Source organism: Anolis sagrei, chromosome 11, assembly GCF_037176765.1.
Source record: "Anolis sagrei isolate rAnoSag1 chromosome 11, rAnoSag1.mat, whole genome shotgun sequence".
NCBI lineage: Eukaryota > Metazoa > Chordata > Lepidosauria > Squamata > Dactyloidae > Anolis > Anolis sagrei.
In genome coordinates this window covers 35,344,216-35,363,024 of record NC_090031.1, presented here as the reverse complement: position 1 = coordinate 35,363,024, position 18,809 = coordinate 35,344,216, and the positions used below count along the sequence as shown (strand labels likewise).

Genomic DNA, 18,809 nt, shown 5'->3' with positions numbered 1-18,809 from the left:
TTATTATATTATTATATTATATTAATTTCCTTTATTATAATATCTTATATTTATTGTATTAAATTATTCTTATATTATTTCCCTTTATTATCTTATATTTATTATATTATTATATTGCAGTATTTCCCTTTATTAAAATATCATATATTTATTATATTAAATTATTATATTATTTCCCTTTATTATCTTATATTTATTATATTACATTATATTATTTCCCTTTATTATAATATCTTATATTTATTGTATTAAATTATTATTATATTATTTCCCTTTATTATCTTATATTTATTATATTACATTATTTCCCTTTATTATAATATCTTATATTTATTATATTAAATTATTATATTATTTCCCTTTATTATAATATATTTATTATATTAAATTATTATTATATTATTTCCCTTTATTATCTTATATTTATTATATTACATTATTTCCTTTTATTATAATATTTTATATTTATTATATTATTATAGTACATTATTTCCCTTTATCTTATATTTATTGTATTAAATTATCATCATATTATTTCCCTTTATTATCTTATATTTATAATATTATTTTATTACATTATTTCCCTTTATTATGATACCTTATATTTATTATATTAAAGTATTATTATATTATTTCCCTTTATTATCATATTTATTATATTATTATATTACATTATTTCCCTTTATTATATTATTTTAGATTTATTATATTAAATTATTATTATGTTATCTCCCTTTGGGGAGATGGTGGTGGGGTATAAATAAAGTTTATTATTATTATCGTATTATAATATAATATATTGCATTATAATATATATATACAGACACACAATACCTAATATAGTAGTATTACCCTATGTTATAATAATATAAGAAAGGGAAATAATGTAATATAATTATAAGATAATATAATAAATATAAGATATTGAAGGGAAATAATGTTATAATATAATAAATATAAGATAATATAATAAAAGGAAATCATGTGATATAATAATATAATATAATATAATAACAAAAATAATAGTCTAATAAAAAATAGTCTAGGGACATAATATCTTCCTTTGTCGTGTTCCCCATCATCTCTCTTTATGTGTGTGTGGATATTATAATATAGTGTAATACTATTGTACTATGTATTTATAATATATTATATTATTATATGATGATGATGATGATGATAATAATAAACTTTATTTATACTCCGCCCACCATCTCCACCAAGGGAGATAATATGATATAATAATACAATATAATAAATATGAGATAATATAATAAGGGGAAATAATGTAATATAATAATATAATATAATAAAATAAATGTAAGATAATAAAGGAAATAATGTAATAATAATAATATAATATAATAAAGGAAAATGATGTAACATAATATAAGATAATATAATAAGTATAAGAATATAATAAAGGGAAATAATGTAATATAATAATATAATATAATAAATATAAGATAATGTAATAAAGGGAAATAATGTAATATAATTATAATTTAATATAATAAATATAGGATAATATAATAAAGGGAAATAATGCAAAATAATAATAATAATAATAATAATAATGCCGAAGGCTTTCATGGCCGTAATCACTGGGTTGTTGTAGTTTTTTTCGGGCTATAGACCATGCCATATAGCCCGAAAAAACCTACAACAACCCAATAATAATAATATAAGGTAAGATAATATAATAAAGGGAAAATGTAATACAATAATATAAGATATATAATAAATATAAGATAATATAATAAAGGGATATAATGTAATATAATAACGTAAGATAATATAATAAATATAAGATAATATAATAAAGGGAAATAATGTAATATAATAATTATATAATAAATATAAGATAATATAATAAAGAGAAACAAGCATCGGAAGATGACCCAGACACGTGTCAACAAACAGCGCTCCCCCCCCCCAATTGAGTTATCACCTAATGTTATTCGATTGCTATGATCCCTTCTGATACCATCATACAATATCATGAAATAATGGAATATTATATTAATAGTATTATATATTAATATAACAATAACATCATAATATAATATATTAGCCTTGTAACATAATATCTTCCCTCTTTATGTGTGTGTGTGTGTGTGTTATAAGATAATATATAATGTTATAATGTAATATAATATTAATATGATATATATGTTTGATTTTATTAGGTTGTTTTATATTATTTTATTGTTATTTTATATATTTTGTTGTGATTTATTTTCTTGTCTATCTTGTGTTTAATCATGTTGTATTGTTTTGGGCCTGGCCTCGTGTTTGCTTTGCGGAGATGGTGGCGGGGTATAAATAAAGTTTTATTATTGTTTTATTATGTTTATTTTTTATTATCATTAATAATAATAATATTTTTATTATGTTTATTTTATTTGTTATTTTATATATTTTGTTTGATGTATTTTTGTTGTTTTGTATCCAATTATGTTGTATTATTTTTGGGCTTGGCCTCATGTTAACCGCCCCAAGTCCCTTTGCGGAGATGGTGGTGCGTTATAAATAAAGTTTATTCTTATTAATATCATGTAATCAATCATCTATCTGTAGGTGTGTGTGTGTGTATGTATATAATGTAATATAAATATTACTATATTGTAATGTAATCAATCATAGCTCTGCGTGTATGCATTTTATGTAATATTATATAATGTAATATTTTATAATATTGATATATATAACAATTTATTAGTTAATATAATATATTAATATACTATAATGTAATCAATGATATATCTCTTTGTATGTATGTAATATTATATAATGTAACAATATTTTGTAATATTGATATATAATTTAATACAATATATTAGATAATATAATATAATCAATCATATCTGTGTGTATATCTGTATGTAATATTATATCGCGTAATATTATTTTACAATATTAATATATAATTTAATATAACAATATATTATATATTATTTTAATTTATGTATGCCTTTGAGTGGGTATATATATATATATTTATATCCTGCCAATCTCTCCCCAAAGGGGACTCAGCGCGCCTTACAAGATATACGTACTATATCTTATAATTTTTGCATAGCACAATATTTGTATTACAGATTATTATATTGTACTATACCGCTATGCTGCTATCTTATTAGTAATATTACACCTAATATAAAATATATAATTATATTTTTATATTGTATTATAACTAGTATAATATTATGATCAATATTATATGTACATGCAATATATTATAATTACTAGCATTGCACAATATTAGTATTATATAGTACTACACTGTACTTATACCACTATAACTGCAATATTATTAGTAATATTGCATGTAATATATGATATACTGTTATCATTTTGTAATATTATTAGTATTATATTGCATTACATTATGATATTATCAATATCGGCATCAAAAATATTATGAAATGAGCATATCGGAATGTTTTCTACAAAAGGCATGTATTAAAATGCACAGGACAAAGGGGAAAATATAGTGAACACAAGCTGTGAATTTAAAATACATACATATGATATATATGTATATGCACATGCGCGCACGCACACACACACACACAAACATACACATACACTCCGTATACATACACTGTGTTGTTATATATAAATATTGTATATCTACATGCACTATATAAACATGTTTCATATATATATATATAATATTATATATGTTTAATGTATGTGCATATATACATGTGTGCGCACACACACACACACACACACATACATAGTATACATACACTATGTTATTATATATAAATATTATATATCTGTGTACACTATATAAATATGTTTCATATATATATATATGTTTATACCCATTATATAAACGCACACGTGTGTGTATATAGTAATAGTAATAATTATGTATGTAATAGTAATAATTATTATGTATCTAATAATGTGTAATGATTATGTATATAATAATAGTAATAATATTTTTTTTACTCAATGGTTCAGGGTGGGGCACTGTTTAGTTAAAATCTGTCATTCTGCTACAATACATTCCTTAAGAGCACATATTAAAATACATATATGCACACACATACATACATCTAATATATGGAATGTCATACCGTATATTGGGATTTTTAATCTGTATTGTACTTTTCCCTATTTTTTAAAAACGAGTCCTCACTAAGAAGCATCCGTTGGAAAGCTTGTCAGGGATGAGACTCCTTTTTTTGGAGTCTGAGCTCCATAGAAAACACTGGACTTCTACATTTAATCCTTCTCTAAAGACGCTGACCGTGTTGAGATGCCTATTATCATCGCTTCAGGGGATTTGTATCCCACTTTTGCATATTCTAGAAACTCTTCACTCGCTCGGTTTGCGTGTCTTTAATAGACCCCTATCGTGCTTGTGTTTGTTTTACCAAAACAGCGATGGATTTCCTGCTTTTGGGGGGTATTCGAAACCGTCATTTATATTCCTTTAACGGATTCCCGTACCGTCGTATTTGTCTCCAAACAATTGTTTCACTTCCGTAAGCGGCGATGCTATATTTCTGTAGAATAGGTTTCTTATTTCAGTGTTCTGGGCTTTGGGATGGGTGTATTTATCTTTCTTTTGGAGGGATTTATGGCCTTGAAACCACAATGGAGAAAGGCTGCAGCCCCGTACGTTTCGAGACAAAACATGGATTGTGCTGCGGTTATGGTCCAGCCTTCGTTTCCTCCTCTGCACATGGTATTTCAGCAATGCCCTCATTTAGGAAAACCAACCACAAATATCCCGGGAGATGCAGAAAATGAGGATTTTGCCCCTTTCTTTTGCAGTAGGGTGTGGTTTCTTAGGATAATGTGGACACTGGAGTCCCAAGGACAGGCCGACAAAAAGCTTTGTCTCGCCTTCCAGACAAATTTATCCGACTCAAATTAGTTTCTAATTTGTGTAAAAAATATTTTTATACTCACACACACATACGCACACACATATATAAACTATTTATTTTGAATAGCATTAATATTTATTTCTTTTTTAATGTTTGCATTATTATATTTTCTTTCAGGTGGGTTTAAGGATTTCAGCTTTCTTTTTAATGTAATTAATATTTAGTTCTATTATTTTTATTATATTTTCTCTTGGGTGGGTTTAAGGATTTCAGCTGTTTCTTTTTAATACCATTAATATTTAGTTCTATTATTTTTATTATTTTTTTTGGGTGGGTTTAAGGGTTTTAACTGTTTCTTTTTATTACCATTAATATTTCGTTCTATTATTATTATTATTATTATTATTATTATTATATTTTCTCTTGGGTGGGTTTAAGGATTTCAACTGTTTCTTTTTATTACCATTAATATTTAATTCTCTTCTTCTTCTTCTTCTTATTATCACTATTATTATTATATTTTCTCTTTGGTGGATTTAAGGATTTCAGATGTTCCTTTTTAATATCATTAATATTTAGTTCTATTATTATTATTATTATTATTATTATTATTATATTTTCTCTTTGGTGGGTTTAAGGATTTCAACTGTTTATTTTTATTACCATTAATATTTATTATTATTATTATTATTATTTCTTCTTGGGTGGGTTTAAGGATTTTAGCTGTTTCTTTTTAATGCCATTAATATTTAGTTCTATTATAATATTTTCTCTTGGGTGGCTTTAAGGATTTTAACTGTTTCTTTTTAATACCATTAATATTTACTTCTATAATAATAATAATAATTTAATAAAGTTTAATTATTATTATATTTTTCTCCTGGGTTGCTTTAAGGATTTTAACTGTTTTTTAAAAAAATACCATTAATATTTAATTCTATAATAATAATAATAATAATAATTTAATAAAGTTTAATAATTTTTATATTTTTCTCCTGGGTGGGTTTAAGGATTTCCACCGTTTCTTTTTAATACCATTCATATTTAGTTCCATTGTAATGTTTACATATCCTTAGGCTTTAAATTGTATGGCATTGTATATTTTTGTAGAGAGAAAGCGACGTATAAATAAAAATATAATAATTAAACTTTATTATATTATTATAATTATTATAGAAGTAATTTTTTTTTTTAAAAAAGTTAAAATCCTTAAACCCACCCAGGACAAAAAAATAAAAACAATAATGTTTCTCTTGGGTGGGTTTAAGGATTTCCACAGTTTCTTTTTAATACCATTCATATTTAGTTCCACTTTAATGTTTACATATCTTTAGGCTTTAAATTCTATGGCACTGCAGATTTTTGTAGAGAGAGAAAGCGAAGTATAAATAAACATTATTATTATTATATTTTCTCTCGAGTTGGTTTAGAGATTCTTGTATTTAAGAATTGCAACTTTAGTTTTTTAATACCATTCATATCTTTAGGTTTTAGATTGTATTGCATTGTAGATTTTGGTAGTGAGAGAAAGCAGGGTATGAACCAACAACAACAACAACAACAACCTTTCCTCTTGGGTGGGCTTCCTTTGTGTCTTTCTCTCCATGAACCTGCCAGGTCTAGATGCCAAATACACACAATACTCTTCTATTTTCTGAGGTGTGAATAGAATAGAATCCATACCAAATCATTTAAGTCCATGCATGAAAAAGATATGATAATAATGATATGATATGATGACTATGTGTTAATTGGGTTATGTGTTAAATGTTTTGATACGGCCAATAGGCCAATCAATAAAACGTATTTAATGATATGATATGATATGATATCTTGGGGGATTTTGGGGCTCCGAGGAATGCACGCCAATCACAACAACAGCCAGCTATTCTTTATATTTCGGTTTTCCTCCATAATGAAACTCAAGGTGTCTTAAAAATGCACGGAAATATCAGATCGTTATCAATATCTATATATGTGTATACGTTGAATCTCCCTTACCTGGAGCTCCGGAGCCTGGAATGCTCTGCAATGGTCCACCTGCTTGGCTGAAGTTGCTTTCCGTTGGTTTTTGGCATTGCGATCTATCTATCTATATATATTGTAAAAAATGACCTTCAGGCAATGTGTGTAAGGGGTACGTGAAACCGATTTCGTGTTTCGGCTTGGGAGGTATGTGTTTACTTATATGCAAATACATCACCCAAAATCCCAAACACTTCCGGCCCTGAGTGTTCGGAGAAGGGATACTCCAGCTGGGTGTATAGTTATGGAATATGTGTGTGTTTATATAATAATAATAATAATAATAGTAATAATAGTAATAATAATATAGTGTCCGACATGTGATCCAAAACAACCAGCATAGTGATCTTGTTTGCTGTGTACTAATCTTGTTGTGTTTCAAATAATAATATTTTTTATTTATTTTTAAATATTTTTATTAAGAGTTTTCAACAGGACAAAATAAAAACTAGAAACATACAATCACAACATCATAACCTCCTAACATTACCTAAACTAATGTCTATTTTACGTCTACGATCCATCCAACCAGCCTAAAAAAACCCCAAAAAACAAAATTTTGACTTCCATCCTTCCTTCTTGAGCTATTCATTTAATTATATTACCATTTTCTATTAAAAATATAGAAATATTAGTGATTTTAATAATAATTTTTATTACCTGCCTCTCCATGTGGCAGAAATAATAATAATAATATATTTCTTGCATGCTTCTCCTTGTGATAGATAATAATAATAATGATGATAATAATAATAATTTTATTTCGTACTTGCATCTCCTTGTATCACGTAATAATAACTAATCATAGTAATACTACTACTACTACTACTACTAATTTTTATTTCTTACCTGCCTCTCCTTGTGGTAGATAGACAAGAATAAGAATAAGAAATACTGCTTCTTCTGCTGCTGCTACTACCACTACCACTACTACTCCTAAACTAATAATATTTATTTCTTTTATTTATTTACGATATTTATAGCCCCCCTTTCTCAGTCATACAGCGACTCAAGGCAGGTTACAGATTGGCACACTGGGTGCAGTTCCTCAAGACCTTGGCCTGCACTTAAACACAATAGGCGCTGACAAAAATCACCATCTCTCAGATGTAAAAGATCACTTTACTTGGATCTGCACACATTATTCACCAATCCATCACACAGTCCTAGACACTTGGGAAGCGTCCGACATGTGATCCAACACAACAGCCAGCAGAGTGATCTTGTCTCCTGTGGACTCATTTTGTTGTGTTTCAAAGAATAATAATAATAATAATAATAATTATTATTATTATTATTATTATTTACAACATTGATATGCCGCCCTTCTCACCCCAAAGGGGACTCAGAGCAGGTTACAAGTAAAAAGTAAATACAATATATTATCATAGCACAATATTAATATTATATATTATTGTTATTATATATTACATTGTACTATAACATTATCCTGTAATATTATTAGTAATATTACATTTAATATAAAATATATAATTATAATATAGTATTAGTATTATATTGTATTACATTATAATATTATTAATAATAATAATAATAGAAAAAGGAGACGGAGGGCCTGATTCTTTCACTCCTCTTTCTCCTTCCTTCCCTTTTGTCTTTCCTTCTTCCTCTCTTTTCTTTATCCTTCTTTCCTTCCTTTCTTCCATCATTTATCCCTTCCTTCCTTCTCTTTTTCCTTTCATCCTTCCTTCCTTCCCTTTTGTCTTTCCTTCTTCCTCTCTTTTCTTTATCCTTCTTTCCTTCCTTTCTTCCATCATTTATCCCTTCCTTCCTTCTCTTTTTCCTTTCATCCTTCCTTCCTTCCTTCTTTTTTGTCTTTCCTTCTTCCTCTCTTTTCTTTATCCTTCTTTCCTTCCTTTCTTCCATCATTTATCCCTTCCTTCCTTCTCTTTTTCCTTTCATCCTTCCTTCCTTCCTTCCTTCCTTCCTTCTTTTTTGTCTTTCCTTCTTCCTCTCTTTTCTTTATCCTTCTTTCCTTCCTTCCATCATTCCCTTTATCCCTTCTCTTTGTCCATCCTTCTTCCCATTTGTCTTTCCTTCCTTCCCTTTTTCCTCCCTCCTTCCCTTTCTCCCTCTTTCTCCTTCCATCCTTCTTTCCTTCCTTCCACCATTCTCTTTATCCCTTCCTTCCTTCTCTTTTTCCTTTCATCCTTACTTCCTTCCTTCTTTTTTGTCTTTCCTTCTTCCTCTCTTTTCTTTATCCTTCTTTCCTTCCTTCCATCATTCCCTTTATCCCTTCTCTTTGTCCATCCTTCTTCCCATTTGTCTTTCCTTCCTTCCCTTTTTCCTCCCTCCTTCCCTTTCTCCCTCTTTCTCCTTCCATCCTTCTTTCCTTCCTTCCACCATTCTCTTTATCCCTTCCTTCCTTCTCTTTTTCCTTTCATCCTTACTTCCTTCCTTCTTTTTTGTCTTTCCTTCTTCCTCTCTTTTCTTTATCCTTCTTTCCTTCCTTCCATCATTCCCTTTATCCCTTCCTTCCTTCTCTTTTTCCTTTCATCATTCCTTCCTTCCTTCCTTCCTTTTTGTCTTTCCTTCTTCCTCTCTTTTCTTTGTCCTTCTTTCCTTCCTTCCATCATTCCCTTTATTGCTTTCTTCCTTCCTTCTTTTTGTCCTTTCATCCTTCTTCCCATTTGTCTTTCCTTCCTTCCCTTTTTCCTCCCTCCTTCCCTTTCTCCTCTTTCTCCTTCCATCCTTCCCTTCCTTCCCTTCCTTCCTTCCTTCCTTCCTTCCATCCATCCATCCATCACTGGGCAGCCAGTCCTCCTCGCAGGGAGTTCTAGCATGCGGCCCCCAAGTTAGAAAGTTTTCCCCCAGGTCTGCCTTAAGGCCACTCGAAATGGGCAGAAAACAGTATTTTTCCTCCTAAGGAAACCTTCCAAAAATGGCCATCAATGGAACCTGGGCCTCCAGAAGCCTTGCAGTTGAAGAAGGCACACATTTGTGGGGAAGCGATGGGGGCAGAAAAAGCCCCCCCTCCTTGCCCCAAAAGGAACAAGCAAAGAGGATGGAATCATAATACAGCCCAGTGGGAGGCCGTGTCCAGGCCGTGGAGGGCTTTCAGGGGAGATTACCCTTCCGTTTAGTCTCCGCAAGGGAGGAACCACGTCCCTCGCGCCTTCCAACAGCCTCGGCACGCTCCCCTGCCCGGGGTTGACCGGGGCCCCAACCCAGAGCCCTTCTATATGCTACCCTCCTATAGATATATCTATAGCTATATATATCCCCCCCCCAGTCCCCTAGGGGAGATAGAGCAGTATATAAATACAGTTATTATTATTATTATTATTATTATTATTATTATTATAAACACCACAAGATGAGTCCCTCCTGGCTGTTGTATTGGATCACACGTCGGACACTTCCCAAGTGTCTAGGACTGTGTGATGTATTATTATTATTATTATTATTATTATTATTATTTGAAACACAACAAGATGAGTCTACAGCAGACACTGCTGGCTGTTGAATTGGATCACACGTCGGACACTTCCCAAGTGTCTAGGACTGTGTGATGTATTATTATTATTATTATTATTATTATTATTATAAACACCACAAGATGAGTCCCTCCTGGCTGTTGTATTGGATCACACGTCGGACACTTCCCAAGTGTCTAGGACTGTGTGATGTATTATTATTATTATTATTATTATTATTATTATTATTATTTGAAACACAACAAGATGAGTCTACAGCAGACACTGCTGGCTGTTGAATTGGATCACACGTCGGACACTTCCCAAGTGTCTAGGACTGTGTGATGTATTATTATTATTATTATTATTATTATTATTATTATTATTATAAACACCACAAGATGAGTCCCTCCTGGCTGTTGTATTGGATCACACGTCGGACACTTCCCAAGTGTCTAGGACTGTGTGATGTATTATTATTATTATTATTATTATTATTATTATTTGAAACACAACAAGATGAGTCTACAGCAGACACTGCTGGCTGTTGAATTGGATCACACGTCGGACACTTCCCAAGTGTCTAGGACTGTGTGATGTATTATTATTATTATTATTATTATTATTATTATTATTATTATTTGAAACACAACAAGATGAGTCTACAGCAGACACTGCTGGCTGTTGAATTGGATCACACGTCGGACACTTCCCAAGTGTCTAGGACTGTGTGATGTATTATTATTATTATTATTATTATTATTATTATTATTTGAAACACAACAAGATGAGTCTACAGCAGACACTGCTGGCTGTTGAATTGGATCACACGTCGGACACTTCCCAAGTGTCTAGGACTGTGTGATGTATTATTATTATTATTATTATTATTATTATTATTATTATTTGAAACACAACAAGATGAGTCTACAGCAGACACTGCTGGCTGTTGAATTGGATCACACGTCGGACACTTCCCAAGTGTCTAGGACTGTGTGATGTATTATTATTATTATTATTATTATTATTATTATTATTTGAAACACAACAAGATGAGTCTACAGCAGACACTGCTGGCTGTTGAATTGGATCACACGTCGGACACTTCCCAAGTGTCTAGGACTGTGTGATGTATTATTATTATTATTATTATTATTATTATTATTATTATTATAAACACCACAAGATGAGTCCCTCCTGGCTGTTGTATTGGATCACACGTCGGACACTTCCCAAGTGTCTAGGACTGTGTGATGTATTATTATTATTATTATTATTATTATTATTATTTGAAACACAACAAGATGAGTCTACAGCAGACACTGCTGGCTGTTGAATTGGATCACACGTCGGACACTTCCCAAGTGTCTAGGACTGTGTGATGTATTATTATTATTATTATTATTATTATTATTATTATTATTTGAAACACAACAAGATGAGTCTACAGCAGACACTGCTGGCTGTTGAATTGGATCACACGTCGGACACTTCCCAAGTGTCTAGGACTGTGTGATGTATTATTATTATTATTATTATTATTATTATTATTATTTGAAACACAACAAGATGAGTCTACAGCAGACACTGCTGGCTGTTGAATTGGATCACACGTCGGACACTTCCCAAGTGTCTAGGACTGTGTGATGTATTATTATTATTATTATTATTATTATTATTATTATTATTTGAAACACAACAAGATGAGTCTACAGCAGACACTGCTGGCTGTTGAATTGGATCACACGTCGGACACTTCCCAAGTGTCTAGGACTGTGTGATGTATTATTATTATTATTATTATTATTATTATTATTATTTGAAACACAACAAGATGAGTCTACAGCAGACACTGCTGGCTGTTGAATTGGATCACACGTCGGACACTTCCCAAGTGTCTAGGACTGTGTGATGTATTATTATTATTATTATTATTATTATTATTATTTGAAACACAACAAGATGAGTCTACAGCAGACACTGCTGGCTGTTGAATTGGATCACACGTCGGACACTTCCCAAGTGTCTAGGACTGTGTGATGTATTATTATTATTATTATTATTATTATTATTATTATTTGAAACACAACAAGATGAGTCTACAGCAGACACTGCTGGCTGTTGAATTGGATCACACGTCGGACACTTCCCAAGTGTCTAGGACTGTGTGATGTATTATTATTATTATTATTATTATTATTATTATTATTATTTGAAACACAACAAGATGAGTCTACAGCAGACACTGCTGGCTGTTGAATTGGATCACACGTCGGACCCTTCCCAAGTGTCTAGGACTGTGTGATGTATTATTATTATTATTATTATTATTATTATTATTATTATTTGAAACACAACAAGATGAGTCTACAGCAGACACTGCTGGCTGTTGAATTGGATCACACGTCGGACACTTCCCAAGTGTCTAGGACTGTGTGATGTATTATTATTATTATTATTATTATTATTATTATTTGAAACACAACAAGATGAGTCTACAGCAGACACTGCTGGCTGTTGAATTGGATCACACGTCGGACACTTCCCAAGTGTCTAGGACTGTGTGATGTATTATTATTATTATTATTATTATTATTATTATTATTTGAAACACAACAAGATGAGTCTACAGCAGACACTGCTGGCTGTTGAATTGGATCACACGTCGGACACTTCCCAAGTGTCTAGGACTGTGTGATGTATTATTATTATTATTATTATTATTATTATTATTATTATTATTTGAAACACAACAAGATGAGTCTACAGCAGACACTGCTGGCTGTTGAATTGGATCACACGTCGGACACTTCCCAAGTGTCTAGGACTGTGTGATGTATTATTATTATTATTATTATTATTATTATTATTATTTGAAACACAACAAGATGAGTCTACAGCAGACACTGCTGGCTGTTGAATTGGATCACACGTCGGACACTTCCCAAGTGTCTAGGACTGTGTGATGTATTATTATTATTATTATTATTATTATTATTATTATTATTTGAAACACAACAAGATGAGTCTACAGCAGACACTGCTGGCTGTTGAATTGGATCACACGTCGGACACTTCCCAAGTGTCTAGGACTGTGTGATGTATTATTATTATTATTATTATTATTATTATTATTATTATTTGAAACACAACAAGATGAGTCTACAGCAGACACTGCTGGCTGTTGAATTGGATCACACGTCGGACACTTCCCAAGTGTCTAGGACTGTGTGATGTATTATTATTATTATTATTATTATTATTATTATTTGAAACACAACAAGATGAGTCTACAGCAGACACTGCTGGCTGTTGAATTGGATCACACGTCGGACACTTCCCAAGTGTCTAGGACTGTGTGATGTATTATTATTATTATTATTATTATTATTATTATTATTTGAAACACAACAAGATGAGTCTACAGCAGACACTGCTGGCTGTTGAATTGGATCACACGTCGGACACTTCCCAAGTGTCTAGGACTGTGTGATGTATTATTATTATTATTATTATTATTATTATTATTATTTGAAACACAACAAGATGAGTCTACAGCAGACACTGCTGGCTGTTGAATTGGATCACACGTCGGACACTTCCCAAGTGTCTAGGACTGTGTGATGTATTATTATTATTATTATTATTATTATTATTATTATTTGAAACACAACAAGATGAGTCTACAGCAGACACTGCTGGCTGTTGAATTGGATCACACGTCGGACACTTCCCAAGTGTCTAGGACTGTGTGATGTATTATTATTATTATTATTATTATTATTATTATTATTATTTGAAACACAACAAGATGAGTCTACAGCAGACACTGCTGGCTGTTGAATTGGATCACACGTCGGACACTTCCCAAGTGTCTAGGACTGTGTGATGTATTATTATTATTATTATTATTATTATTATTATTTGAAACACAACAAGATGAGTCTACAGCAGACACTGCTGGCTGTTGAATTGGATCACACGTCGGACACTTCCCAAGTGTCTAGGACTGTGTGATGTATTATTATTATTATTATTATTATTATTATTATTATTATTTGAAACACAACAAGATGAGTCTACAGCAGACACTGCTGGCTGTTGAATTGGATCACACGTCGGACACTTCCCAAGTGTCTAGGACTGTGTGATGTATTATTATTATTATTATTATTATTATTATTATTTGAAACACAACAAGATGAGTCTACAGCAGACACTGCTGGCTGTTGAATTGGATCACACGTCGGACACTTCCCAAGTGTCTAGGACTGTGTGATGTATTATTATTATTATTATTATTATTATTATTATTATTTGAAACACAACAAGATGAGTCTACAGCAGACACTGCTGGCTGTTGAATTGGATCACACGTCGGACACTTCCCAAGTGTCTAGGACTGTGTGATGTATTATTATTATTATTATTATTATTATTATTATTATTTGAAACACAACAAGATGAGTCTACAGCAGACACTGCTGGCTGTTGAATTGGATCACACGTCGGACACTTCCCAAGTGTCTAGGACTGTGTGATGTATTATTATTATTATTATTATTATTATTATTATTATTTGAAACACAACAAGATGAGTCTACAGCAGACACTGCTGGCTGTTGAATTGGATCACACGTCGGACACTTCCCAAGTGTCTAGGACTGTGTGATGTATTATTATTATTATTATTATTATTATTATTATTATTATTTGAAACACAACAAGATGAGTCTACAGCAGACACTGCTGGCTGTTGAATTGGATCACACGTCGGACACTTCCCAAGTGTCTAGGACTGTGTGATGTATTATTATTATTATTATTATTATTATTATTATTATAAACACCACAAGATGAGTCCCTCCTGGCTGTTGTATTGGATCACACGTCGGACACTTCCCAAGTGTCTAGGACTGTGTGATGTATTATTATTATTATTATTATTATTATTATTATTATTTGAAACACAACAAGATGAGTCTACAGCAGACACTGCTGGCTGTTGAATTGGATCACACGTCGGACACTTCCCAAGTGTCTAGGACTGTGTGATGTATTATTATTATTATTATTATTATTATTATTATTATTATTTGAAACACAACAAGATGAGTCTACAGCAGACACTGCTGGCTGTTGAATTGGATCACACGTCGGACACTTCCCAAGTGTCTAGGACTGTGTGATGTATTATTATTATTATTATTATTATTATTATTATTTGAAACACAACAAGATGAGTCTACAGCAGACACTGCTGGCTGTTGAATTGGATCACACGTCGGACACTTCCCAAGTGTCTAGGACTGTGTGATGTATTATTATTATTATTATTATTATTATTATTATTATTTGAAACACAACAAGATGAGTCTACAGCAGACACTGCTGGCTGTTGAATTGGATCACACGTCGGACACTTCCCAAGTGTCTAGGACTGTGTGATGTATTATTATTATTATTATTATTATTATTATTATTATTTGAAACACAACAAGATGAGTCTACAGCAGACACTGCTGGCTGTTGAATTGGATCACACGTCGGACACTTCCCAAGTGTCTAGGACTGTGTGATGTATTATTATTATTATTATTATTATTATTATTATTATTTGAAACACAACAAGATGAGTCTACAGCAGACACTGCTGGCTGTTGAATTGGATCACACGTCGGACACTTCCCAAGTGTCTAGGACTGTGTGATGTATTATTATTATTATTATTATTATTATTATTATTATTATTATTTGAAACACAACAAGATGAGTCTACAGCAGACACTGCTGGCTGTTGAATTGGATCACACGTCGGACACTTCCCAAGTGTCTAGGACTGTGTGATGTATTATTATTATTATTATTATTATTATTATTATTATAAACACCACAAGATGAGTCCCTCCTGGCTGTTGTATTGGATCACACGTCGGACACTTCCCAAGTGTCTAGGACTGTGTGATGTATTATTATTATTATTATTATTATTATTATTATTTGAAACACAACAAGATGAGTCTACAGCAGACACTGCTGGCTGTTGAATTGGATCACACGTCGGACACTTCCCAAGTGTCTAGGACTGTGTGATGTATTATTATTATTATTATTATTATTTGAAACACAACAAGATGAGTCTACAGCAGACACTGCTGGCTGTTGAATTGGATCACACGTCGGACACTTCCCAAGTGTCTAGGACTGTGTGATGTATTATTATTATTATTATTATTATTATTATTATTTGAAACACAACAAGATGAGTCTACAGCAGACACTGCTGGCTGTTGAATTGGATCACACGTCGGACACTTCCCAAGTGTCTAGGACTGTGTGATGTATTATTATTATTATTATTATTATTATTATTATTATTATTTGAAACACAACAAGATGAGTCTACAGCAGACACTGCTGGCTGTTGAATTGGATCACACGTCGGACACTTCCCAAGTGTCTAGGACTGTGTGATGTATTATTATTATTATTATTATTATTATTATTATTATTATAAACACCACAAGATGAGTCCCTCCTGGCTGTTGTATTGGATCACACGTCGGACACTTCCCAAGTGTCTAGGACTGTGTGATGTATTATTATTATTATTATTATTATTATTATTATTTGAAACACAACAAGATGAGTCTACAGCAGACACTGCTGGCTGTTGAATTGGATCACACGTCGGACACTTCCCAAGTGTCTAGGACTGTGTGATGTATTATTATTATTATTATTATTATTTGAAACACAACAAGATGAGTCTACAGCAGACACTGCTGGCTGTTGAATTGGATCACACGTCGGACACTTCCCAAGTGTCTAGGACTGTGTGATGTATTATTATTATTATTATTATTATTATTATTATTATTTGAAACACAACAAGATGAGTCTACAGCAGACACTGCTGGCTGTTGAATTGGATCACACGTCGGACACTTCCCAAGTGTCTAGGACTGTGTGATGTATTATTATTATTATTATTATTATTATTATTATTATTATTATTTGAAACACAACAAGATGAGTCTACAGCAGACACTGCTGGCTGTTGAATTGGATCACACGTCGGACACTTCCCAAGTGTCTAGGACTGTGTGATGTATTATTATTATTATTATTATTATTATTATTATTATAAACACCACAAGATGAGTCCCTCCTGGCTGTTGTATTGGATCACACGTCGGACACTTCCCAAGTGTCTAGGACTGTGTGATGTATTATTATTATTATTATTATTATTATTATTATTTGAAACACAACAAGATGAGTCTACAGCAGACACTGCTGGCTGTTGAATTGGATCACACGTCGGACACTTCCCAAGTGTCTAGGACTGTGTGATGTATTATTATTATTATTATTATTATTTGAAACACAACAAGATGAGTCTACAGCAGACACTGCTGGCTGTTGAATTGGATCACACGTCGGACACTTCCCAAGTGTCTAGGACTGTGTGATGTATTATTATTATTATTATTATTATTATTATTATTTGAAACACAACAAGATGAGTCTACAGCAGACACTGCTGGCTGTTGAATTGGATCACACGTCGGACACTTCCCAAGTGTCTAGGACTGTGTGATGTATTATTATTATTATTATTATTATTATTATTATTATTATTATTTGAAACACAACAAGATGAGTCTACAGCAGACACTGCTGGCTGTTGAATTGGATCACACGTCGGACACTTCCCAAGTGTCTAGGACTGTGTGATGTATTATTATTATTATTATTATTATTATTATTATTATTATAAACACCACAAGATGAGTCCCTCCTGGCTGTTGTATTGGATCACACGTCGGACACTTCCCAAGTGTCTAGGACTGTGTGATGTATTATTATTATTATTATTATTATTATTATTATTTGAAACACAACAAGATGAGTCTACAGCAGACACTGCTGGCTGTTGAATTGGATCACACGTCGGACACTTCCCAAGTGTCTAGGACTGTGTGATGTATTATTATTATTATTATTATTATTATTATTATTATTATTTGAAACACAACAAGATGAGTCTACAGCAGACACTGCTGGCTGTTGAATTGGATCACACGTCGGACACTTCCCAAGTGTCTAGGACTGTGTGATGTATTATTATTATTATTATTATTATTATTATTATTATTATAAACACCACAAGATGAGTCCCTCCTGGCTGTTGTATTGGATCACACGTCGGACACTTCCCAAGTGTCTAGGACTGTGTGATGTATTATTATTATTATTATTATTATTATTATTATTTGAAACACAACAAGATGAGTCTACAGCAGACACTGCTGGCTGTTGAATTGGATCACACGTCGGACACTTCCCAAGTGTCTAGGACTGTGTGATGTATTATTATTATTATTATTATTATTATTATTATTATTATAAACACCACAAGATGAGTCCCTCCTGGCTGTTGTATTGGATCACACGTCGGACACTTCCCAAGTGTCTAGGACTGTGTGAT

The 18,809-nt window shown here is 31.5% G+C and overlaps 2 protein-coding genes across 2 annotated transcripts in view; one reads left to right on the top strand and one right to left on the bottom strand.

Moving 5' to 3' along the window:
- Positions 1 to 6,931, bottom strand: part of LOC132763806 (multidrug and toxin extrusion protein 2-like) — a 60,613-nt gene extending 53,682 nt beyond the window's left edge. Inside the window, exon 1 of the mRNA XM_067472210.1 lies at positions 6,855 to 6,931. Within this exon, the coding sequence (XP_067328311.1) occupies positions 6,855 to 6,931 (77 nt within the window). The remainder of the gene's footprint in view (positions 1 to 6,854) is intronic.
- NXN (nucleoredoxin) overlaps positions 1 to 18,809 on the top strand; it is a 57,701-nt gene that overhangs the window by 794 nt on the left and 38,098 nt on the right. The gene's annotated exons all lie outside the window — the stretch shown is intronic.